Here is a 22,036-nt window from a genome sequence, read left to right as displayed (position 1 = left end):
ACCCCCACAAACAAGGCCTAAGCTGCCCCCTGGCAGCTTATCTGCTCCCAAGCTTCCCCCCGGGCAGAACCTAACAACCCCCTGGCAGCTTAACTGCCACCCAATGGCTTAACGGCCCCACCCAGGAGGCCCACATCTCTCCTCACGGCCAAGGGCCCAACCTACCCCCCATGACCCCAACACCCCTTCCAGCGGCTTACCCCTCCCGCATGGTCCCTGAGCCGTGCCCCCATGGGCCATACCCCCAGGGCAACCCCAACACCCCTCCGCAGCTTACCCCCCCGCCTGGCCCCCAGCTGCTCCTCTGCACTGTCCCAACTCCTTCCCTGTGGCTTAACCCCTTCCCCCCCATGCGGCCACAACTCACCCCACTTCTTATATCCTGCTATCCCCCTGCCCCTCACCCCCTGCCTCGCCACTACCTCCTCAGTGTGGCCACCACCATTTCAGAGCTGGGAGGGAGTGGAGGAGGGGTCAGCCAGAGGCGGCTGCATCTGAGCTGCAATGGCTCTTAAAGGGCCAGATGTGGCTTGGACCCAGTCATCCAGCCAGCTTTTGAAAAAAGGTGCTGGAATGCCATCCTGGGCAGAAAAAACCCTAATTTTTACTAAAACATCCCCATAACTAAAATGGAGCCTTAACGGTGACCACTAACGTGCAATGGGCTTTTCTGTAAGGACTGGAGGGCTAGCCCCACATTCTGCATTAAGAGATGTAGAAATGGGCACTCATGCAGGAAAACAGAATCAAGCCCTTAGAATCAAATATTGCAGTGAGGTAGTTCTGAATTGAATCAGGATTTATATAAGAAGCTAAGAAGGACTAACTTTTTTCTGTGCAAAATATGGGCTCATAATACCCTTCATGTGTATGGTAAATTCCAACTGTCATCAACTGGATTTCCACGTGGGGAGCAAGAACATCATATGGCCCTAAACATCTGTTTTAATTTTGTTTGCTATATTAGGGTCTCTAGTCTGTATGAAAGAAGCATTCTGTTAAGAACAAATTAAACATAAGACATTCCCTCTCTCTTCCCACCATATCTCCTTAAACATGGACCTAAGCAACATACACTGAGCAGGATCCTGCATGTATGCCATAGTAGAAAGAAATATAGATAGAAATGGAGCAGTAAAATAAATTACATTTTGAATAGTTACTTCTAGTACAAATTACAAGAGAACACCAGAATGAATGGGAATAGGACATCACAAAAGCATAAAGATTCATATCTCCAAGGACATTTACATGCCTCACTCCTACTACTTTCATTAGGCAGCTAACCACCTTCTGGGGTTCTATGCCAGAGCATCTGTAAAACAGCCTGTCCATCTTGTTACCTGATTTACTGCACCAGGCCATTCTCCAGACATCAGCATGTAGAAAAGCAAAGTATAAATGGTACATTTTAGAAAACATGGCATTGCTCTCCATACAGTGATATGTTCCGTAGTCTTTAGTTTGAGCTACATGGTTTATATCACTGTGGTCTCTGTCTGCATGAAAGACTGAGCCCCTGAATTCCGATGGAGCTGGGAGACACTTTCGGAGCCGTTTCGAGAAATAGAAGAGCTATGGATTCTGTAGTCACGGCCCACGTTCTGGCTCAAGCACAAACTCCGCCATTTCCTCTTCAGTTCACCTTGCACCTGTATTTAAAAAAAATGCATGTGAACTAAAAATTAAGTTTATGTGAGAAACACCCATGCTTTCAATAGCCTCTCATGCAAACTACTGAAATAGTCTCAATTTATTTAAAAACAACATTGAGTTAAAGAGCCTGAGAAGAGTTATTAATAATACTTTGCTCTCATATCATGCCATCTATCCAAGGACCTGAAAATGCATCATAACCTTTTAGCCTCATGAGAAACAGGAAGAAAAATAAAAGTAAACGTAACTCTTCTAAATTCAGATAGGCAGTACAACCCTTGAAATTAATGAACAAGGCATGAGAAAGTGGGCTCAAAGTCTACCTTTGCTCTGGATTTATTGTGTGAACCCAAGAAAGTCATAACAACTGAGAACTCTATTAGTGAGAACAGTTGACTAATATGTTTCTCATCTGCAGCATTTAAAGCATACTGCTTCTCTGAAAAATGGAGAGACCAACCAAAAAGGGATTGTAAAAATGGTGGGTAGCTCTTTATAATACGTTTCTAGAGATAAGTAAACCAAGGCATAAATAATTCAGTGATGAGCCCAAGATAATGTTGCACATCAATGTCAGAGTCAGGAAGATTCAGATCTGACTCCTATTCTTCTGCTCTAGCAAATGCACACATTACTTCTGTGATATTATGTAAGGTGTGGTTCTCTTTTGAAACATGCCAGGAGATATGTCTTGGAGTCTGTTGGTCATCACGTGAAGTTGGATGGCAGCACTTTGAAGGGAGCTATCTGTGAAGCTCCTATTTGGGGACCTAAGCAAGTTGTCAGATTTTGAAAGAGCTTGGCTCTCATTCCAGCACCTGAATGAAGTTTTCAGAAGCACTCTGCACTTCCATTGAGGGCAATGAAAATCATCAGCACTGCAAGTGCTCTTCATGGACGATGGGAACTCTTGAGTGATGAGGATTCTTGAAAACCTGGGCCCTGTTTTGTGGGCAGAAGTATGTTCCAAAGCAGTGCTTCTCAACCAGGTGAACATGTATCTCTGGGGATACTCATGACTCTTCCAGTGGGTACGTTAACTCAGTGCTTCTCACCCTTTTTTATGAATGAAAATTGGACTTATTTTATGGTCATCTAAATTTTGTGTGAGTGAAAATTGTAGGGACTGGGGGTACTTACAAATCATTTTTGAAAAAGGGGTACTTTATAAGAAAAAGGTTGAGGAACACTGTCCCAGAGTATTTGCACAATTAACCTTTGAAACTTTTGAGTTGAAACTCTAGGCCCATTCAATCCATTAAAAAAACCCCAAAACTGCCCATTAACTGTAATGGGTCCAGGAACTCCATCTTTGGGATTGTCGAATGACAGAGAACCCAGACAGAGCTTAACCTCCATCTCTCCCATAATTATGCCTTAGTGTGGTGTTCTTATATTTAATATAATTATCTCATATAAATAATAATAATAAATGGAGATAAACATCTCAGAGCTGAAAGGGACCTCAGAAGGTTGTTGAGTTCAGTCCCCTACCCTTTTGGCAGGATGAAGTGCCATCCTTATTGTTTTTTAAAAAACAATAATCATCTATTTGTTCCAGTTTGCTAAATGACCCCCTCAAGGATTGAGCTCCCACTCCTAGGTTTAGCAGGCCAATGCTCAAACCACTGAGCTACCCTTTTCCCCACACCCCCCATAAAACAAAGAAAAACCAGCCAGCTGACCAGCCACAAAGAGAAAGAAGAGAGGGAGCCACCACCCCTCTGCAGCCCCTGCGAGCAGGTGCACAAGTGCCATACCTTCCCCCTAACAAAACCTCCCTCGCCAAGCTCAACATATTCTGCAATAATCATCCACAGACACCTTTTACAATTTATGTACTACCCTAGTTAGGCTGCTATTACACTTATTGCTGCTATATTGAAAATACTATTCAATATCATGAGGACGAAGTGGAAACTTACTTCACTGTTCAAAAAGCAATACAGGACTGCAACAACCAGCCCCTGTAAACAGACAGTGTGTCAGTTAGTACACAGCTCTGAACCAAATCTGTAAAAGTCTTAAAAATTTTAAAGGTTTACAATTTACCTGAAAAGATCCCAAACATAACTCAAAATATATCTGATAGTCACTGGAAATGTGTGTTAGAAATACAGCAAACACGATGTAGTGAACTCCAAATAATGGAATGAGCAGCAATGTTGATTTTGCAAGTCTCCTAAGTAAAAAGAGAAGAAGAATTGGAGCTTAATGGCGTATCCCAGTAAAGTCTTGTTTCATTAATATACACATTTAGCACACTTATTTTTTAGATCAACCCTGTATGAATTAATATTCTTCATAATGGCCATTTATTTTCTCTTACATCTCTCCAACAGGGAGCCACAGGATAGTAATATAGTCACCCAGTGAGATTCCATGCTATAGTTCCAAGAGCTAAGGTGGCTTTAAGATACCTTTTCCTCCCACCTGATTTTGGAGCTGTTCCAGGGGCTAGACAACCCATGGCGTAACTCAAGACAACCATGGGGAGAGGGGGCTGTCTAAATTACAGGAGATTCCTTGGGATTTCCTCTGGACTACAGAAGCTGTAGAATCACTATAGCATTGTGTGCTGTAGCCCCATCCTTGACACACCCCTCTTGCCTACTGTGTGCCCCTTTGTTTGGGCAGGAGGGTGTCTTTGGACGGCCTTATGGCAGCCTTCCTCAGTGTTTTCATCCATGCAATACTCTCCCATGGACATGAAGCTCTTAGGGTGATTTATGCTGCCCTGACCGTTTTTAAATTTTATCAGGTATCAGTACATCATTGAGGTGCTGACTAAACATTAGGGAATGTTGGAGAGTTCCATAGACATCTTCATTTTCTTTAGTTTGAAAATTAAATTACATTTAAAATGTACATTGTGTTAACAGTGCCTACAGAATGTGATTCCAGAGCAATCCTTCAGCCAATATATTTCATGAACAATTCTACAAAGATTCCAGCATCCTAGAATCTCAGATTTATACTGATGGTATGAAGCATTTACCCTTCCTTAATTGATATTCTATCAGTTACGTGACAATAATTATTGAAGTAGAAGAGAAAATTATATATGTATCAGGAGACAGAACATTAATTAAGCAGAATGATTTTTGTCAAGTTGACACTAAACCCTTGAAAAGATGGGAAGCTAATTATTCTTTAGTTATCACTCATTTTATTTTAATATTTTAGATTTTTCAGTCTGGCATGTTTATTGATACCTGATCTCAGATAAAAAGCAAAAAGTTAATATGGAGAGTCTGGTGACCTATCACTGTCTTGACCATAACTAGATTCAGTAATGAAACAGGTAGGCTGTATTGAGGCAACCATCTTAAACTTGATCTATGTAACAGAATATATCTCTGAAGAACCTTCTATTTGAAAGTGCCTATGCCAGTCCTCAAAGTCCTCCCTGGATAATGCTCAAAATATTTCAGCAACTGCCTCTGTTTATGTGAAATTGGCCTTCCAACAGCAAAGCTCCTGAGGAAACAATATGTCTGGATCTGAAGATGAATTCACCGACAGTGGAAGACACAGCTTTCCCAGGACGATGTCTGAATCTTTCAAATTCACTACTGAAGGAGTAGAGAATGATTATGAATCTGACTGCTTCCAGAACAAAGTGCAAAACTCATGACTTCAGCATGGCTTTCTGACCTGTACCATCAAACCAGCACTGATGTAGATAGGAAAGAGAGATAAGGGAAAGAGAGCAGGTGGGGAAGAGGAAAAAAGAGTAGTGAAGTGGAAAGGGCAAAACAAAAAGAATAATGAAACAAAAATAATTCAAAGTAGAACAATCTAGTGAATTAACGCCTGCCCCTATTTGGCTCGTGGGAGAGTTAGAAAGGAAAAATTGCCATCAGCTGTGTATGCCTTTCTTCTTGTTTAATACCACAGCCCAATATAAAAGTGATGGGCTGGGTCACATCCACAGTCAGGGCTTGGTGGTCCACAGTCTAATCTGTTCTCCAGTGTGCCTTCTGAAATGTCATGTTTCCTTGTTAACTCTTAGGAGTTAGTTGTCCCAATCTTTGCAATTATATGTGAATTTGGATTAAAAATGTATAATACATATTATCAGTATTTTTCATGATCAATGGTCATAACACAGATGTTAACCCACTTCCCATAAATGTGAAGAACTCCTTCTTTAAAATAATGAGTGCTATGACAATTTATTTCTGATTTCTGTTGTGGATTTCAAATTAGCCCCAGGACTGAAAGTTTGTGCATGACCCTACATGCTACTTTGGACCTACATTAAGAGATTATGAGTTGTGTAGGACCTGGCAAAGCCTTTCACAATGGGATGAATTACATGCCATGGATGGACGGATGCTTCTGATGTCGTACAGGAAGATTAACTTTTTCAAGATTGCATAAAATGCTATAGAAGCTGAAGTCCCATTTTCAAAAGTAACTGAAACATTTATGCCCAGATCCTCAAAAGGTATTAAGACTTCTAACTCCCACTAATGTCAGTGGAAATTAGAAGCCAAAATACTTCTGAGGATCTGCTCCTTAGGAGCCCAAGTTTCACTGACTTTCAGTATCATTTAGGCACTTTTCAAAATGTACCTAAATTTTTCAGTACCTAATTTTCCTGGCACTGCCTGGTATGATTCTTCCCAGGAGGCATAATGATATGTCATGCCACCACTTTATCCTGTCATCTGCCATCGGAACTAACAGCCATGTAGTGGAACACTTACTCATATTGGTGAGCAGCTGCACAGAAATCAGTGTAGCGAATGATACTAGTAAGTGCTTTTCAGTATGAAAGATCCTTGCACAATCAAGTCCTCATTTCACAAAGCAAACTCCTGATACCCATACCAAAAATTTCAGTTCATTTAAGGTCAAAGCCTCCATGATAATCCTGACTACTGCAAACCACACAAGTTTTCATATTCCAAAGCATTTACACCAACGTTGTGCACTGTGACCTCACGCTTTATTTTCATTGTTCCTTAACTTGCACATTAGCATTTTTGCTTTAATTGTTGTTGACTGACTGCTGAGCTAACGCTATAGGACATTGACGTTTTAATGGAGGAAACCGCTATACAAAAATAGCCTCATGGCCCTCTGCATTTTAGAAATTACATTGGCACGTACGTAAGTGGGGCATCTGGACACTTAAACTGCTCTGCAGAAGCAATACTTAGTGAGTTTGATCTACTATTCTCACTGATGCCTACTGAAAACCAAAACACCACCCAAACCAAAATTAAAAAACAGGCAATCAGCCTCTAAGAGCAGAGTTCACCCTGAGGAACAGTGAAAATCACGTCTGCTGCTATTAAGCAGCCTAGATGGTAAGAAGCCCTATGGAGGATGCTTGGCAAAAAACAGAGCACATGGAACAAAACAGAAATATCAGAATGAAGAAGAAGAAAACAAAGAATAGCTCTTGCAACAAGAGATGACCAGAGCAGATCTCCTGTTCAGAGTCTGGTCAGTTTTCAAAGACCCCAAAATCTCACCTGGGGGAGTCCATCGATTAAGCCAGCCAGGTCCATGAGCTGAGTCACTGAACAGACCACCTTCACAGAGAACTCAAGTATGCCCAGCCCAAACTGCTGCAGTCTACATCAGGGTATGTTTATCCTGAGACATCATAATCTCTAACCTCACAATCACCCCAAACAGGGAAGCAGGGTATCATTGATTATGTGGATCTATATGTGACCTGTTCCTGAAGTCAGCTACATTAGGGGTTACAAGGGGAGCAGGGAGGAAGAGCTGGACACTTCAATGGAACACCTGGTGCAGCTGTGGCAGCATGTCCACTGCTGTCCTGAAGCTTTCGACTCAGCCAGAAGCTTCTCCTCTGCCACAGCCCTCCTGAACAGCACGGCTGTCCCCTAGTCAGGGATGTAAGAATAAGTACTGCACTACAAGCCTAAAACTCCAGACAGAATGCCTAGATTGTCCTGAAATCAGTACAGAGTTAGTAAAATCAAATTTGAAACTTAAATTGACATGCTGGTATATTAACAGAGGTATATAGTGCTCAAAAACTAAATCCACATTCAAACATCTGCTTAAAGGTGAATGTGGAATGATCTGTAGAATATTGAAATTTTCTGTAGAATTTGGCTGGATTCTTAAGTGACTTGTGGAAACAGCAAGAGAATTTCTACAATATGCACTGGTTGCCATTATTTTTAAAAGTGTTGTGATGCAACGGCGAGATGCCAAACAGGTCACAGTAGTTACAGAAACAAACCACCATAAAAAAAAAAAACAAAACCAAACCCCCAAACAACCCACAACCAAAAACCCAGGGTTTTATTGGGTATTTCTCAACTGCACGTTGTCAAACAAGTTTCTATAACTTTGTATGTATGTATTGCAACAGTTTGTTGTGAAATGCACAGGCTTGATGTGTGTGACTAGATAGAATGGAGCTCTCAGAGCTCAATAAGGCTGGGGCATCAACATGTCATTTTTTACTCTCTGGTGCCAATACCAGCATCTACTTGTCTCTAAGATGCCAAAGGCCTGCATGCTGTTTGTGCATCTTTAATATCTTCATCCTTACAACTCTCCTGTGAGAGGGAGGGAAGTGCTATTTTTCCCCACATTTTACAGATGGGGAACTGAAATCTACATAAAATGCTTTTTTGAGCAGGGTTTGTTGTTTTATTATGTGTATAAAGCTTAGCACAATGGGGCTCTGATTCTGTATTGGAACCTATAGGAACTACAAAAATAAATTGTAATTAAGAGTAGTAGTGATTATAATAAATAAAAATCTTGTTAAAGACCTGTGTTCAGCAAAACATTTAAACAAATGCTTAACTTTCAGCACATGCTTAAATATCACATTGTTGATTTCCATGTGTTTTGTTGATTCAGGGTTCTACCCTCAGTTATCCACCCATTTGAAAATGGGTACCACAGCATCACAACACTGGATGGTTGCTGGCAATCTGCTCTACAGAGGAAATCTTAAATAGGTCTTTGCTATACTGTATGAAGTTTCTAAAACACATTACTCACTTGTACTGGGACTGATCATTGCCTCCAACATCAGGCGATCTTAACTTTTGCAATAAAATTCTTATAATACTAATGAAAAGCATAAAATTCACCTGCAAAAGAACATACAAATATAAGCACCTTACTTTAGTAGGTAGTGTGCTGGTAAGAGGTAAACAAGCCAGACTAGTCAGTTCATTAGTGAGCCTTGTGTGCTTGCTGCAACATGTTATCCTGCACTCCCTTAGATCTACTGCCTCTTGCCTCCCTGACAGTTTGTCACATCCATAACACCTCCGCATGACTGTAAATGCACTACAGAATCACTCTCTGAGAAACTTAAAAGCTAACAAAATCCCTTTTCACCACCAACCCCCTTAAAGAAAACATTCTCAAGAATGATGGAGTTTTGGTCGAGTCTCAATAAAGCCTAACATTACGTTAAACTCGTTGGTGCGTTTACCTCTGGTGGCTGAAGCCATAATGCGCACCCTCTTTAAAGCTCTTTCTTACCCTTGGCCCTTAAATCACCTGTCTGCTGCCATGGACAGGAAGGTTTTATAGATGTGATATATTCATAAGTCAGTGAAAAAGGCCTTCTTTGCTCATCTCTATCTAGGGCACTGATATAGCCCCTTCATTACCATAGTAACTAAGCACCTCACGATGTTTAATGTCTTTAATGTCTTGCAATGTGTTAGTCTGTAGTATCACAAGAAACAAGCAGACCCGTGGGAGCTTAGAGACTAACAAATTGATTAGGTCATGCTCAGGGGCCACATAACTACTTAGTATGTCAGAGTCTCATTTGTTATTGGAATTAACCAGATGAATCACTCCACGATGTAAGAACAGCTAGGTGCCACCATCCACAGAACTGAGAAAGAGCTATCAACCTCTGAGTCCTTTCCATGTCCATGCAGGGCTTGGTCTCCCCATCAGACTCTGGCATGCTAATGAGTTATCTAACCCCCAAGCACGACTTAATAAATTCGTTAGTTTCTAAGATGCCACAGGCCTGCTTGTTATTTGTGATTTTTGAATGTATTTATCCTCACAACTCCCCCTTGTGATGAAGGGAAGTGTTATTATCCACATTTTGCAGATGGGGAACTGAAGTCACTGGCTAAAAGGAAGTGTAATCCGACCCAGGGGCAGGCATGAACTCAGCACTGGAAATCAGAAATTGCTGCATCTGAAGCCTAGATTCCATCATGTCTTCTATTTGGTCTTTGGCAAGTCCCCAACCTCTCTGCCTCAGTTCCCAATCTATGGAACAGATGTCTTATGCCATGCATGTAAAATGGTGTTGGATTGTGTAATATGGACCATACAAGAAGCCAGCAGTCATGTAGCATTTTAAAGACTAACAAAATTATTTATTAGGTGATGAGCTCTCATGGGACAGACCCACTTCATCAGATCTATAGCATTTCCAGTCCAGACTCAGTTATATAGCGCAGGTGGCACAGGTGCTATAGATCTGATGAAGTGGGTCTGTCCCATGAAAGCTCATCACCTAATAAATCATTTTGTTAGTCTTTAAAATCCTACGTGACTGCTGGTTTGTTTTGTTAGAATAGCGACCAACACAGCTACCTCTCTGTTACTACGGCCCATAAAAGAAGAGTCAGGGATGGGATTCTACAGCAGAAGTAAATGACAAAGTAGTAAGGTACCGAATGATATGAGCACAGTGACCTTACCATTATGGCTGCCTTAAACTAACAGAAACCTTAGAGCCAATTAAATTGTGAGTACGTGTGATCACTTAAAATGTATTTTTGTCACCTGCTTTTTCTTAGTGAGTTCTTTAGAGAAGTTTTAATGAGTCATAACAAGGACACAACTCAATTATTTTGATGGGCTACATGATAGCTTCTGGTTTCTGAAAGTCTGTTAATTCAGATTTGCGTCCACCTGAAAAGATACAACAATGAGAGCAGCCTGTATGGGAAGGAACAGGACTGCTGTGGCAGGCATTTGCCAAGAGGAGAACATGGGTGGTACTCCAAATGAATTATTTGGTATAGAACATCTCCAATTAAAGAAATCAGAGAGGCTCTGAAATGTGCAGAGCATGACACATGGAAGGCTGCCAGGCGACATTTCTCAGACCAAAAATGTTCAGAAAATAGATCAGGGAGGCCTCTGACATGCTGAAATGACTATGAGGATTGACCCTGAAGAAATCATTTTGAAAATGTTGTTTTAGAGCAATCAACAGCTGATTATTACATATAATCCCCCGAATCAGCTAAAATAATTAGAAGTAACTAGAAACTAATGCATGCATAAGAAAGAGAGAGAGGAGAGAGAGCTGAGCGATTGTTGATTTGATTTGTTACACCTACTAGAGGTAAATCTTTGCTCAGGTTCCTTTGCTTGCTTTCTTTTTCCTTCTAAAATACATTTATACTCTCACCCTCCCATTCAGAGCTCCACATAACTCTTGTTTTCCCCCTCTTTCTGCTCCCACTTCATCAAATACCCCTTCTAGCTCCTTTAGAACTTCAGCCTCCCTCACTCCCACTCAGTTTTGGGTCTACTTTCCAAAGGGAGACTACAGAAAAGAGTGTCCCTTTTCAAATATTCCAGATGCCTTCCTTTCACTTCATGAAAGCCTGCTTCAAAAATAACTTCTTTCACAGCCTTTCTACCTTGCTCTCCTTACTAACAACTTTTCTATCATGTCTTACTTCTGATGATTCTCCTGTGTATCACATTAATTTGAGGCAGACTGCACACCCTTTGGGGTCACCAGGACTCTGTTTTCTTATACACTATGGCTACGTCTACACTAGGGGCAAACTTCGAAATAGCCACGCTAATGTCCAAATCGGAGAATGCTAATAAGGCACTGAAATGAATATTCAGCACCTCATTAGCATGCTGAAGTGCCACGTTTTCCTTGCATGCAGTTCGTCTACATGGGGATCCTTTTTGAAAGGACCCTGCAAACGTTGAAATCCCTGTATAGCTGATAGGAATAATAAGGCAATTTTGACGTTTGCAGGGTCCTTTTGTAAAGGACCCCCGTGTAGATGAGCCATGTGTGAGCAAAATGCGGCACTTTTGAAGTGCCATGGCTGGCAGCATGCTAATGAAGCGCTGAATACTCATTTCAGTGCTTCATTAGTATTCACCAACTTGGCCATTAGCATGGCCATTTTGAAGTTTTCCCCTAGTGTAGACATAGCCTATGTTTTGCAAAGCTCCATGGCCAAAATTTTCAAAACTAATTGTCAGAAGTTACATTTAGGCATCTAAATGAAAGAGGCCTTGCTTTAACAGGTGCCAAATGGGGTACCACCTTTGCATTTCTGTGGGAATTGCGAATGCTCAAGCCAATCCTTCTGGGTACCAAACATCAGGCACCTGAGTTTGACAACTAGGACATGTGCATACTTGTGGTGTTACCTAACTGAATAATAAATGGCCAGATTTTAACCTACCTCTGTATATCTGCACAGGGGTAAGGGAGCATAAAGTCACACAGCATTTACCTGGATTAAGAATCCAGGCACAGGGAACAGAGCAGGCTGCATAGAGCTGCTATTCTCCTATAGACGGATGGGTGCGGTGTAGACTAGATGGAGCCTTGATCTGCCCCCAAAGAGATGAACAAGTTGCATCATGCAAAGGGTGCAACAACTTACTTCCTCCTGCGAGAAAGGAGGGAGGAAACAGGGGAGGAGAGGAGAGCTATCCAGGCTCTCCCTGTGCTGGCACAGGCAGGCTCTGTCTCTTATCAAATGCTACATAATCTAGACCAGAAGTAACTACTGCTCTGTAACTCATCTGTGGCACTGGGGGATTGAATGTTCAGTCCCACTTCTTTCAGCAGGGCAGCCCAGCTCTCCATAAGTGGCCCAAATCCACTGTGAACTGCTCTTTCACAAACGAACACCACACATACAAAACTGGGATTCAGAACCGAAAGGTGGGGGATCAGTTAATCAGCCAGGAGCGGGATTTTATTTACTGTTTAAGTAGCAGAAGCACTTGGCTCTGTCTTGTTCTCACCCCTTAAAGTAGGGGTCTCAAACTAAATTTACCCAAGGGCCAGTGCTAGTCCTCAAACCATGCTAAGCAGGAAAGCAGGCACGTATCTCTGCCAACTTACTCCCCCCCGTATGTATCCATAGGCCCCACAGGCTGCACCTGCATGCTTTGCCTGGTGTGCATCCTCTGGCCTCAGATGCTGCCCCTTAGGGGCCACCATTGGCAGTGCAGTGTGACTAGAGAGGCTTCTAGCTGCTAGCTCTGTGGAGCTGCCAGTACATCCCTTTGATCAGGGGAGGGATGTGTAGAGCTGCTTCATTCTTAGGAGGACTCAGGGTGGTTGCCCCCCAGACCCATGCTTTTGGAGGCCCTCTGGCAATCTCCCCAACCAACCTTTGGATGAAAGGTTCCTCATATCTGTGTTAGCCCATGGGGCCCTGAGCCAGTACAAGGGTTTGGGGCTTCCCACACTCACTGTGCCTATAGAAGCTGCAAGACAGGGCCATCCCAAGGGGGGGCCTGAGGCAACTCGCTCTGCAGGCTCTACCTCTGTCCTGTCCCCTTTCCTCTTCCCACGAGCAATATGGCCCAGATTATAGGGGGCGTGCTGTGGTGGGGCAACAGGGGCCCTCACTCACCATAGAGGTGGTAGAAGCTGGACTGGCTTGGCACCCTGATCCACTCCACTCTACTCCACCAAGCCATGTTGCCCTCCCCGCCCACTGCATGCTGCTTCTCTGGGGTGGCAGGAAGTGGAGCATCCCAGAATGCTCTGCTTCCTGCCGCTACTGAGATTAAGCGTAGCAGGGTGCCCAGCCGCTCTGGCTCCCACTGCCCGAGTGGTGAGTATGAGACGGTGGCAACCCCTGCTGCCACCCTGCACCAGGCCCCATGGGTCCCTCCCATCCATTGGATGGTTAGGGAGGCCACCTCTCTAGAGGGGTTAGGGGGCTTGAGCGAAGGGTGCAATGGGGACAAGGGAGAGGGCAGAGTAGGGGCTGGGCTTGGGGGAAGGATACAGATCCCTCAGCCCCGGGGCCACTGAGACTCATGCGCTGGCAATCTGCTGTGGGATGGACTGTGGAACTGTTTGGGCCATTGATGGTCCATGATCTTGAGACCCCTACCTTAAAACATGCTGCTCATGAGAGAAGAGAGATCTGGAAAAATACAGCTACTGTCAAGTGTGTGCATGCCATGGGCCAATACAGTCCTTGCCCATGGACCTGTCTATACTTTATTACTACATCAATTCAATTACTGATTTTGAGGAAGAGCAGCTGGTTTGTACCTCCACCTAACTTTAGAATCGGATGAAGAGACGGTCAGTTTAAGACTCATAAGTTAGTTAATTCATTTGCTTCTCTAACTATCTTCCAGTCTTCCCAGCCTTTGTAAGGATCCTTCTAGCACACCAAAAAGATTGTGAATGTCTTCAGCTATTACAAGTTCTAGGACTTTTCAAGGGTTAGCCTGAATTATTATATTCTGGGACACCAGTGACCATGAAAGCTCACCTGTATGCAAAGTAGAGGTTTATACCAAAAGGGCTCAGCAGGAGCTTTAATTTTGCACATTTTAAAATAGTTTGTATAGTTTATCTTGTTTGTGTATTTTCTCTCTCTCTCTCTCTCTCTCTCTCTATATATATATATATATAGAGAGAGAGAGAGAGACCCTATATATATAGAGAGAGAGAGACACAACCCTATATATATAGAGAGAGAGACACACAAAAAGACAAAATATATAAAGAGACAAAAAAATACACTAACGTATGTATTTGTTTGTGTCTCTTCTCCTGCTCCTTTGGGTGTTTTTGCTTCCCTCCATGCCACACATTTGCTGTCCATCTTGTTATGCAGTTATGTAGCAAAATACTCATGTCAGTGAATCCTCACTATGTGGAAATTCACCTCAGGACCATCTGTTGCCATCTTGTTTAAACCGTACAGAACTCACTCTCATGATGGAGAAATAAGGTTCTTTGGATTGACATATAGATCATTCAATGTCTATTTGTGCCCTAATGCAGGATCTCACTTAGGCATGCTCACAAAGGTAAGTGCATTCTTAAGTGTTTTGCTGAATTTGGTCCTTAATGAACACTAACTCAGAAGCCACAAAATGTCATCACACGAGATGCTGAAAGCTACAGCTAATTTGTACAACATGCATCAATTTGAAGTTGTGTTTGTACTTCGCATTGGAGATAAAGTTACCGTTATGCACAGTTATGGGCACATCTTCAGCACAACAAACAAGAATTTAACTACACATGTTCATTGAACAATAACAGCTCTACAAAGCACAATCCCTGTGCAACAAGCTCAAAAGGTCCTTCCGTGTAAATGTTTCATGTCTACTATATGTAACTCGAGGCCACTAGCTAAGAAAAGATAAACACAATTGTAATTTTTTCTGGCTGTAATAATATTTATAAGCCAAAGTAAGTCTATAGTCCACATGAAAAGTGTAACTTTATGTTTTTCCTCCCAAGCTTCTTGAGCCGGTAAGAGTTTAAAAATAAAACAAACTCCACCAGTGGTTTAACAGGAGGTGGTTAAATTTTAAATGAGCATCTGTTTAAAATCTCTCTTATAAAGTAATTTATTTTTCATTAGAATGGAGTTTTAGCCTATCTATAGCCAATTGTAAAGAATAATGTGTAATTTCAGTGCACAAGACTGCAAACTAATATATAAATGATATTGCAAAATGTAGTTTACTTACAATAATGGACGTTAAAATTGGTGCTCGTATAACCCACCAAGGAACACTGTGCTCATTTGTATCCCAGCAACTATAAAGAAAGTAAAAGGGAAAATATGTTAATACTAATTTTATTTGGCAAGTATGCTATGTGAAGACAAGTATTTTGGTTTTACAAGTCAAAACTAAAACAGTCTGCCGTTGTGAACTCTAAGCAACTGAATGTGATATCCTGCTTTTATTTTTATTTTCACTGGCTTCTAATATGCACATTCAAATCAGTTAAAGCAGAGATGTAACAGAGCAGTGTTAGAAGCAGCAGAGGCAGGTATAACTGAGGGACTCTCAAGTTTAGTTTCTCTCTTTGGCTCTGTCTATACTAGCAAGTTCTTCCAAAAGATCTTTTGAAAGAAGGGGGCGCTTTCAAAAATGGCCCGGGGAGTGTCTACACACCAAAAGCTCTCTTTTGAAAGTAAATTGAAAGAATACAGCTCTCCTTTCAAAATCACTCTTCCTTTCCTATTTCAGGAAGAGTGCCCCCATTTGAAAGCTTCTTTTGAAAGAAAATGTGTATAAACATGCCGCAGGGCCTTTCTTTCAAAAGAACAGTCTTCATTTTCGATCCCCGGCCCATTTTTTCAAAAGAGAGGGGACTGTGTAGACACACTCTTTCGGAAGAGCAGATCACTCTTTTGATTCGCTTTTTTTGTGTGTGTGGACATTCTTTCAAAAGAAGGTCAAGCAGGGCAATGTCAGGGGAAACCCTGTGGTAGTACACATTTGAAGCATCATGTTTATGTCCTCCAAACTACTTACCCAGTGTCCTCTAATAAGATCCTTGTCACTGTCCACAAGATGATGAATATTGTAGGAATTCCTAAGAACATATAATATGTTACAGTGAATGATTCTAAAAGGCTAAAAACTGAACGCTTCTCCTGTCCTGCTTGTAATCATCTGCTAGTAGAATATACAAGGTCTGGCATAAGGCCAAATGCAGGTCATGGAGTAATAAAGTACAACTGTAGCTTCAAGATGGGGACTAACAGCAAGATGCAAACAATTCCTCTCCACCTCCCAATGAAGTCAAGCAAAAGGAATTATTACAGATGAGTGCCTTTATTTCTTACAGAACATACAGAGGCGCACGCTTAAGCTGAATTGGCAGTGATGGGAAGGATAGCTTCCACGGTCCCTTCCTGTACCAAAAGGCAGAAACAAGGGCTGCTATCCCCACATTTTCACTGACTAAAATCACTCCTAGCTTTTAAAGAATACAGTGATCATATAGGGCCTGTTTCATCACTGAGTCCAAGCACCATTCAAACTAAGCAGCTGGGCACGTGAGAGGGAAGAAGAATGGTAACTTTCCACTTCCTCTCTTTCTAGGGTCATCTAGCTCCTGATACTGATTAGGCTAATCTCGAGGCTGCCTTAACTTGTGCCCAGATAGTTTACACGACTGTGGGAATACTTGAGAAAACAGAAGTGTTTGTGACATATAGCCACTTTTCACTGGCCCTGAACCTGACCAATCCATAGCTAATAATAAAGAATAAAATATGTATCTATTTACCAGTAAGTACTTACCCCAGCCAATCAGAAGATAAACTGTGAAGTGTCTGTTAGGAGAGAATATGACCACAAGGAGGATGTGGAGGTAAAGTCCTTCAACTAAGAGCCAGTAAAAGTTTCCCATAACACAATATTGGAAAAATACCAAACTAGCCTTGCAGCCAACCTGGAGTGTTACAAACAAACAAGGATCAAACTTCTTGCAAAAACATGCAGTAATATTTTGTTACATTTTTCTACAGATTCAAGTTCTCACTACAGTATGTTCCTGTCTCTCTCATTTTCGTCAATAGCTCATGTACAATATACAGAAAAGTTATTTTTTAGTAGCTCCTTGGAATAAGATACATTTAAAATATAAAGAATAGTCATACAAAGGAACTTAGTTAGCTAAAACCTTGCGTGTATGGTTTCTTTGTAGCAGAATTACTCAGAAGCATTGAAATCACCACGACATTAAAAAGGCAGATACCAAAGACAATTGGTTAAGATAGTAAACACATATAAATCTAGGGCTACGTCTACACGTGCCCCAAACTTCGAAATGGCCACGCAAATGGCCATTTCGAAGTTTACTAATGAAGCGCTGAAATGCATATTCAGCGCTTCATTAGCATGCGGGCGGCCGCGGCGCTTCGAAATTGACGCGGCTTGCCGCCGCGCGTCTCGTCCAGACGGGGCTCCTTTTCCAAAGGACCCCGCCTACTTCGAAGCCCCCTTATTCCCATCACCTGATTCACCTGATGGGAATAAGGGGACTTCGAAGTAGGCGGGGTCCTTTGGAAAAGGAGCCCCGTCTGGACGAGACGCGCGGCGGCAAGCCGCGTCAATTTCGAAGCGCCGCGGCCGCCCGCATGCTAATGAAGCGCTGAATATGCATTTCAGCGCTTCATTAGTAAACTTCGAAATGGCCATTTGTGTGGCCATTTCGAAGTTTGGGGCACGTGTAGACACGGCCTAGAAGTTTTTCTAGAAGTTTACTAGACATTTTAATTTGTTAGAAATAATAATAATAATAATAATAATAATAATAAAAAATGGCACTGTGAATTTTCAAAGGCCAAGTGAAAAATCTAGAATTAGGTACTGAATGCAGTCCCACTGGGCAGGATGTTAAGATATTTAGAAAATAAAAATTTAACTGTACCTTCAAAAGTATTTTTCCCAGTTGTGAAATTCTCCAGTGTTTCCCAATTTGTTAAATACACACCAGAATGCATTTTTCCATTCTGACCTCTGCAACTTATAGAGTGTTTGTGTTCTTCAGCAGGTACCATTCTAAGAAAGATCCGATGATACAAGGAAGGGTACGGAGGATTTCACACAGGGGAAAATTTAATTTTTTAAAAATATACCTTACAATGTGGCTAGATGTTTAATGCGCTGATATCACATGGCATTCAGAGACATATTTGGAGTCAAATTCATGACACATTTTCTGTCTTTTACTCCTCTTCAGCCTCTTTCACCCTTCCTCTTGAAGTTAAGCCTGTATCTGAGGCAGTATGCAGCCAATGGAAAGATGCCACCAACCAGCCAAATTATGTAAATCAGCTTTAGAACCTCTTCCAGTCTTTTATAAGCTGTTCATTTTGAAAAAGCTGTGCCAAGAGCACAAGCAGCTCCATGGAATGCATAAACATGATGAGAGAGTGAAATACTCTAAGCTGTTATATAACTAAACCAAGGTTCAATTAGTGTCTGAAACACCATCAAGCAACATCAGACCATTTTAACAATGTAACAGAAACTAGAGAACAGCATGTTGGTCTGGACCAGTCCAACTACAAGAACAACCAGCTTCAACCTAGAGTAACTGCAGGACAAAAACAGAAACAACTTCGGTGCAAACAGGTTTCATTGGAGCCAAGAGCCTAATCCCGAAAAGTTTATAACTTTCAAGTCCATGAGGTGTCAATCCAAGTGATCAGTTTACAATGATTTTACAGTGCCAGTATTATTTTTTATTTCAGAGAGAGTGTTTCAGTTGACGAATTGTGTGCAGATAGCTTACGGAGCACTTGGAAAAGCTTTGCACAATGGAAGAATGTACCTTCATTAATACAGAAACATTGCACTGCATTTTCTTTTGTTTTTCTATAGTTTAAATTTAGCCACATTGGACAGGGGAAAAAAAACACTGCAAATTGAATTCTTACTGTCTTCAGCAGTCCCCACAGATTTATTTGCAAGAAGTTCTGCCTCATCCCAAGGAGATGGGGATACTCTATAAACAGCAGTGTTATACCACTTAGCTTTTCAACCTTCTCAGCCTCTGAGATTTTGCGAATCTATGCACTATGGTAATGCCTCATCCACTGTCTGTCACATGGCTTGCCAAAAATGCAGATGCAAGCCCCGTACTGGCTACTGGAAGTGTGGCTTGCTTGCTAGCGTTTTCTTTCTTGCCTACCAATATCCAGTCAGACTCTCATTGCTGTCCCTCCATCTGACAACTAACTGTTGCCAAAAATTCACTGAGGATGCAGAGGTGGAGAGGGTTAAAAGCATCGTCCCCTCTAACTTTTTTCTATCCAGGGGCATTCTACTGTGCATCACCAGTAGAAGCACATGCTGCTGGCTGTGGGTATTCTGCTAATCCACTGGACGGTGCCTGAATTTCTCCTGGGTGGCCACCCAAGTGTTCAACTTACAAGGAACACTGGTTAAAAGGCAAAAAGTATTACAATGTAACCAAAAGAGCTTCATTACCCATGATGACCGATCTTCTGTACAGTGATCTGGGTTGGAATTGGAATAGAGAATATCATCCTTGACTAAAACAGAGATTGCTTTTAGAATGAAAGAAAGGAACAAGTTCAGATGGATGTAGTTCCGCGTGCAGTGAAGTTTTCTACATTAAAGAAGAGATTAAAAAAACGCATTTTAGTTTACAGGACAGAAAAGCTGTTGAACAGTCTTCTGGTTATTCATAGGCTATGTCTACGCTACAAGATAATATTGATTTTAAGTCAATTAGCCTGATTTTTTCAAGTGCCTGTCCTCACTGTAAATTCCATTATCTCAATTTATGGAGCACTAAAATTGACGTAATATTGAAATCATAACATTGTAGTAATCTGACAGTCATAGTGTTCAGTTAAAATTTAAAATTCTGAATGAAGTGTAGTGAGGAAGCGCCAGGTCTTTAAATCAAACTCATTAGCTTCCAGACATGTCCAGTATGTGCCCCACAGTTCTCAGCTCTGGCCTCTTCTATCTCCACTGCTCTTAGGTGCAGAGGAATTATGCAACAGGAAGACCATTTCAATTTGGCACTTGGAAGTCTGTGGCTGTAGGGTCATGAGAGGCTGAAAAATATTCTCTCTTTTTGTTTGCTAGGAGAGCAGTTGTGTGGTCTGTGGCTCTGTGTATAGCCCTGCTAGCTGCCTTTTTTTCTGTGCTGCCAGGCAGCAGCCACTCTCCCCCCACACCATGTGGCAGCTAGGCTGGGGGTGGGGGATGTGCTTGTCTGATAGGATGAGAAACTTCTTTTCAGACGTTTACATGTTGTCACTCCCCCGCCCACTGCCCATCACCTTCCTTCCCCCCCCCCCCCCCCCGAGAGGTGCCCCACATTCTGGAACTTTCCCTCCCCTGCAGCATGTGGCAGTTAGTCTGTGGGTGCTTCTTCGCAGTTGCTTACATTTTGTCCTGACCCCACATCCCCTCCCTTCCCTTCTCCCTGGAGGCACCACACAGTCTAACTTTCCCTGCATCCTCTGGCTTGACCCTGTCAATAAAAGGATGTGTTGCACAAGGTGTCAGGCAGCTTGGGTGTGGTGAGGGTCAAGATTTTCAGGTGTTGGCTGTATTCTGAGGTCTTTCAGTGGCCTGGGGAAAGTCTCCCTTGGAGGTCACGATTTTCAGGTGCTGGCTGTCGCCTGGGGTCTTTCAGCTATCCGGGGGAAGTCTCCCTCAGTGGTCATGATTTTTGAATGCTAGCTATAGCCAAGGGTCTTTTAGCCCTCCCCCAGCCATACATGTTTCAAGGAAGGCAATGTAGTAGCTACACAATTTCCACAGTTCTCAAAGTAAGGCTTGCAGCGAGGAATATTCTTGTTTTGAGGGTCTTTTTTGACAGGTCCAAACCTGGTTGTAGTTTGGGGTCTTTTAGCCACCCAGGGGATGTCTCCTTTAGTGGTCACGATTTTGGGGGCCGGCTATAGTCTGTTGTCTTTTAGCTGCCCTGAGCCATAACTGTTCCAATGATTCATTCAAGTTTCAGTGTAGCACCTGTGTCTACTTAAACATATTCTTCTTTTAAGGGTCTTCTTTGCCAGGAGTTCTAAATCCAGATCCAAGCCTGCAACCATCCAGTGCTTCTGCATCCCATTTTCAAAAACCTGTCAGTTGGGACAGGTTTACTATCCCTCCCTTCCCCTCAATTATAAAAAGCACATCTCTTATAAAGGCAAGCCAGACCCCTGTCTGGAAAAAGGGATGTTTGTTTAACATGGCAGGAGAAAGAGGGGAATGAAATATGGGAAAATGTCATCAGATACCCACATCTACTTGTGGGGCATTTTTTCCTATGCTGCACCAGTGAAAATAGCCAGAATGCTATGGGGCTCAGGGAACTGTTGGGTAGGTTCCCACAATACACTGCTGCAGCACTTGATTTAAGCTGCTTGTGTGCAGCAGCAATAAGTCAATTTTGTGGGGAGCATGTGGGAAGGTGAGGAAGCTCAAAATTGAAGAGATAAAACTCAGCATCAATAAATTGATTTTAATAAATTTGATTTTAGCTCATAGTGTAGACACAGCCTTAGTGAAATTAAACTGTAATGCACCTGCTGTTTGTGTGTGAACATAGGTATCCCCCTTTCAGGTTTTTTTTAATTATGTCCAGTACATACAATTATGGCATCTGTGACGCCTTTTCAATGTCATATACTAAAAGACACCACTGCCATTTTTTTCCTCATTTTCTATTTTTGGTGTGCTCCAATCCTTTTATTCTAGATTATTAGCTCTTCTGACTAAGTTCCTAAAATATCCCTTTCCAGTGTTTTCTTCTTAGATTTTTTTTTGGTCTTTAATTCCAGTACTTTGATGGATGAAATGTGCACATGATGGGGTGCAGGTGTAGGCATGA

The 22,036-nt window shown here is 42.1% G+C and overlaps 1 protein-coding gene across 1 annotated transcript in view; it reads right to left on the bottom strand.

Annotated features, from left to right (window-relative positions):
* Positions 1-417: 417 nt before the first annotated feature.
* VIPR2 (vasoactive intestinal peptide receptor 2) overlaps positions 418-22,036 on the bottom strand; it is a 101,908-nt gene continuing 80,289 nt past the window's right edge. Inside the window, exons 6-13 of the mRNA XM_074985048.1 lie at positions 19,651-19,792; positions 16,954-17,104; positions 16,180-16,240; positions 15,385-15,454; positions 8,668-8,759; positions 3,709-3,838; positions 3,582-3,623; positions 418-1,652 (exon numbers count right to left, since the gene is read on the bottom strand). Of these exons, the coding sequence (XP_074841149.1) occupies positions 1,479-1,652; positions 3,582-3,623; positions 3,709-3,838; positions 8,668-8,759; positions 15,385-15,454; positions 16,180-16,240; positions 16,954-17,104; positions 19,651-19,792 (862 nt within the window). The 3' untranslated portion in view covers positions 418-1,478. The remainder of the gene's footprint in view (positions 1,653-3,581; positions 3,624-3,708; positions 3,839-8,667; positions 8,760-15,384; positions 15,455-16,179; positions 16,241-16,953; positions 17,105-19,650; positions 19,793-22,036) is intronic.

The sequence above is a fragment of the Carettochelys insculpta genome, chromosome 2 (genome assembly GCF_033958435.1).
Source record: "Carettochelys insculpta isolate YL-2023 chromosome 2, ASM3395843v1, whole genome shotgun sequence".
NCBI lineage: Eukaryota > Metazoa > Chordata > Testudines > Carettochelyidae > Carettochelys > Carettochelys insculpta.
Note: the sequence above shows the minus strand (reverse complement) of the source record. Positions and strands in the feature narration are given on the sequence as shown.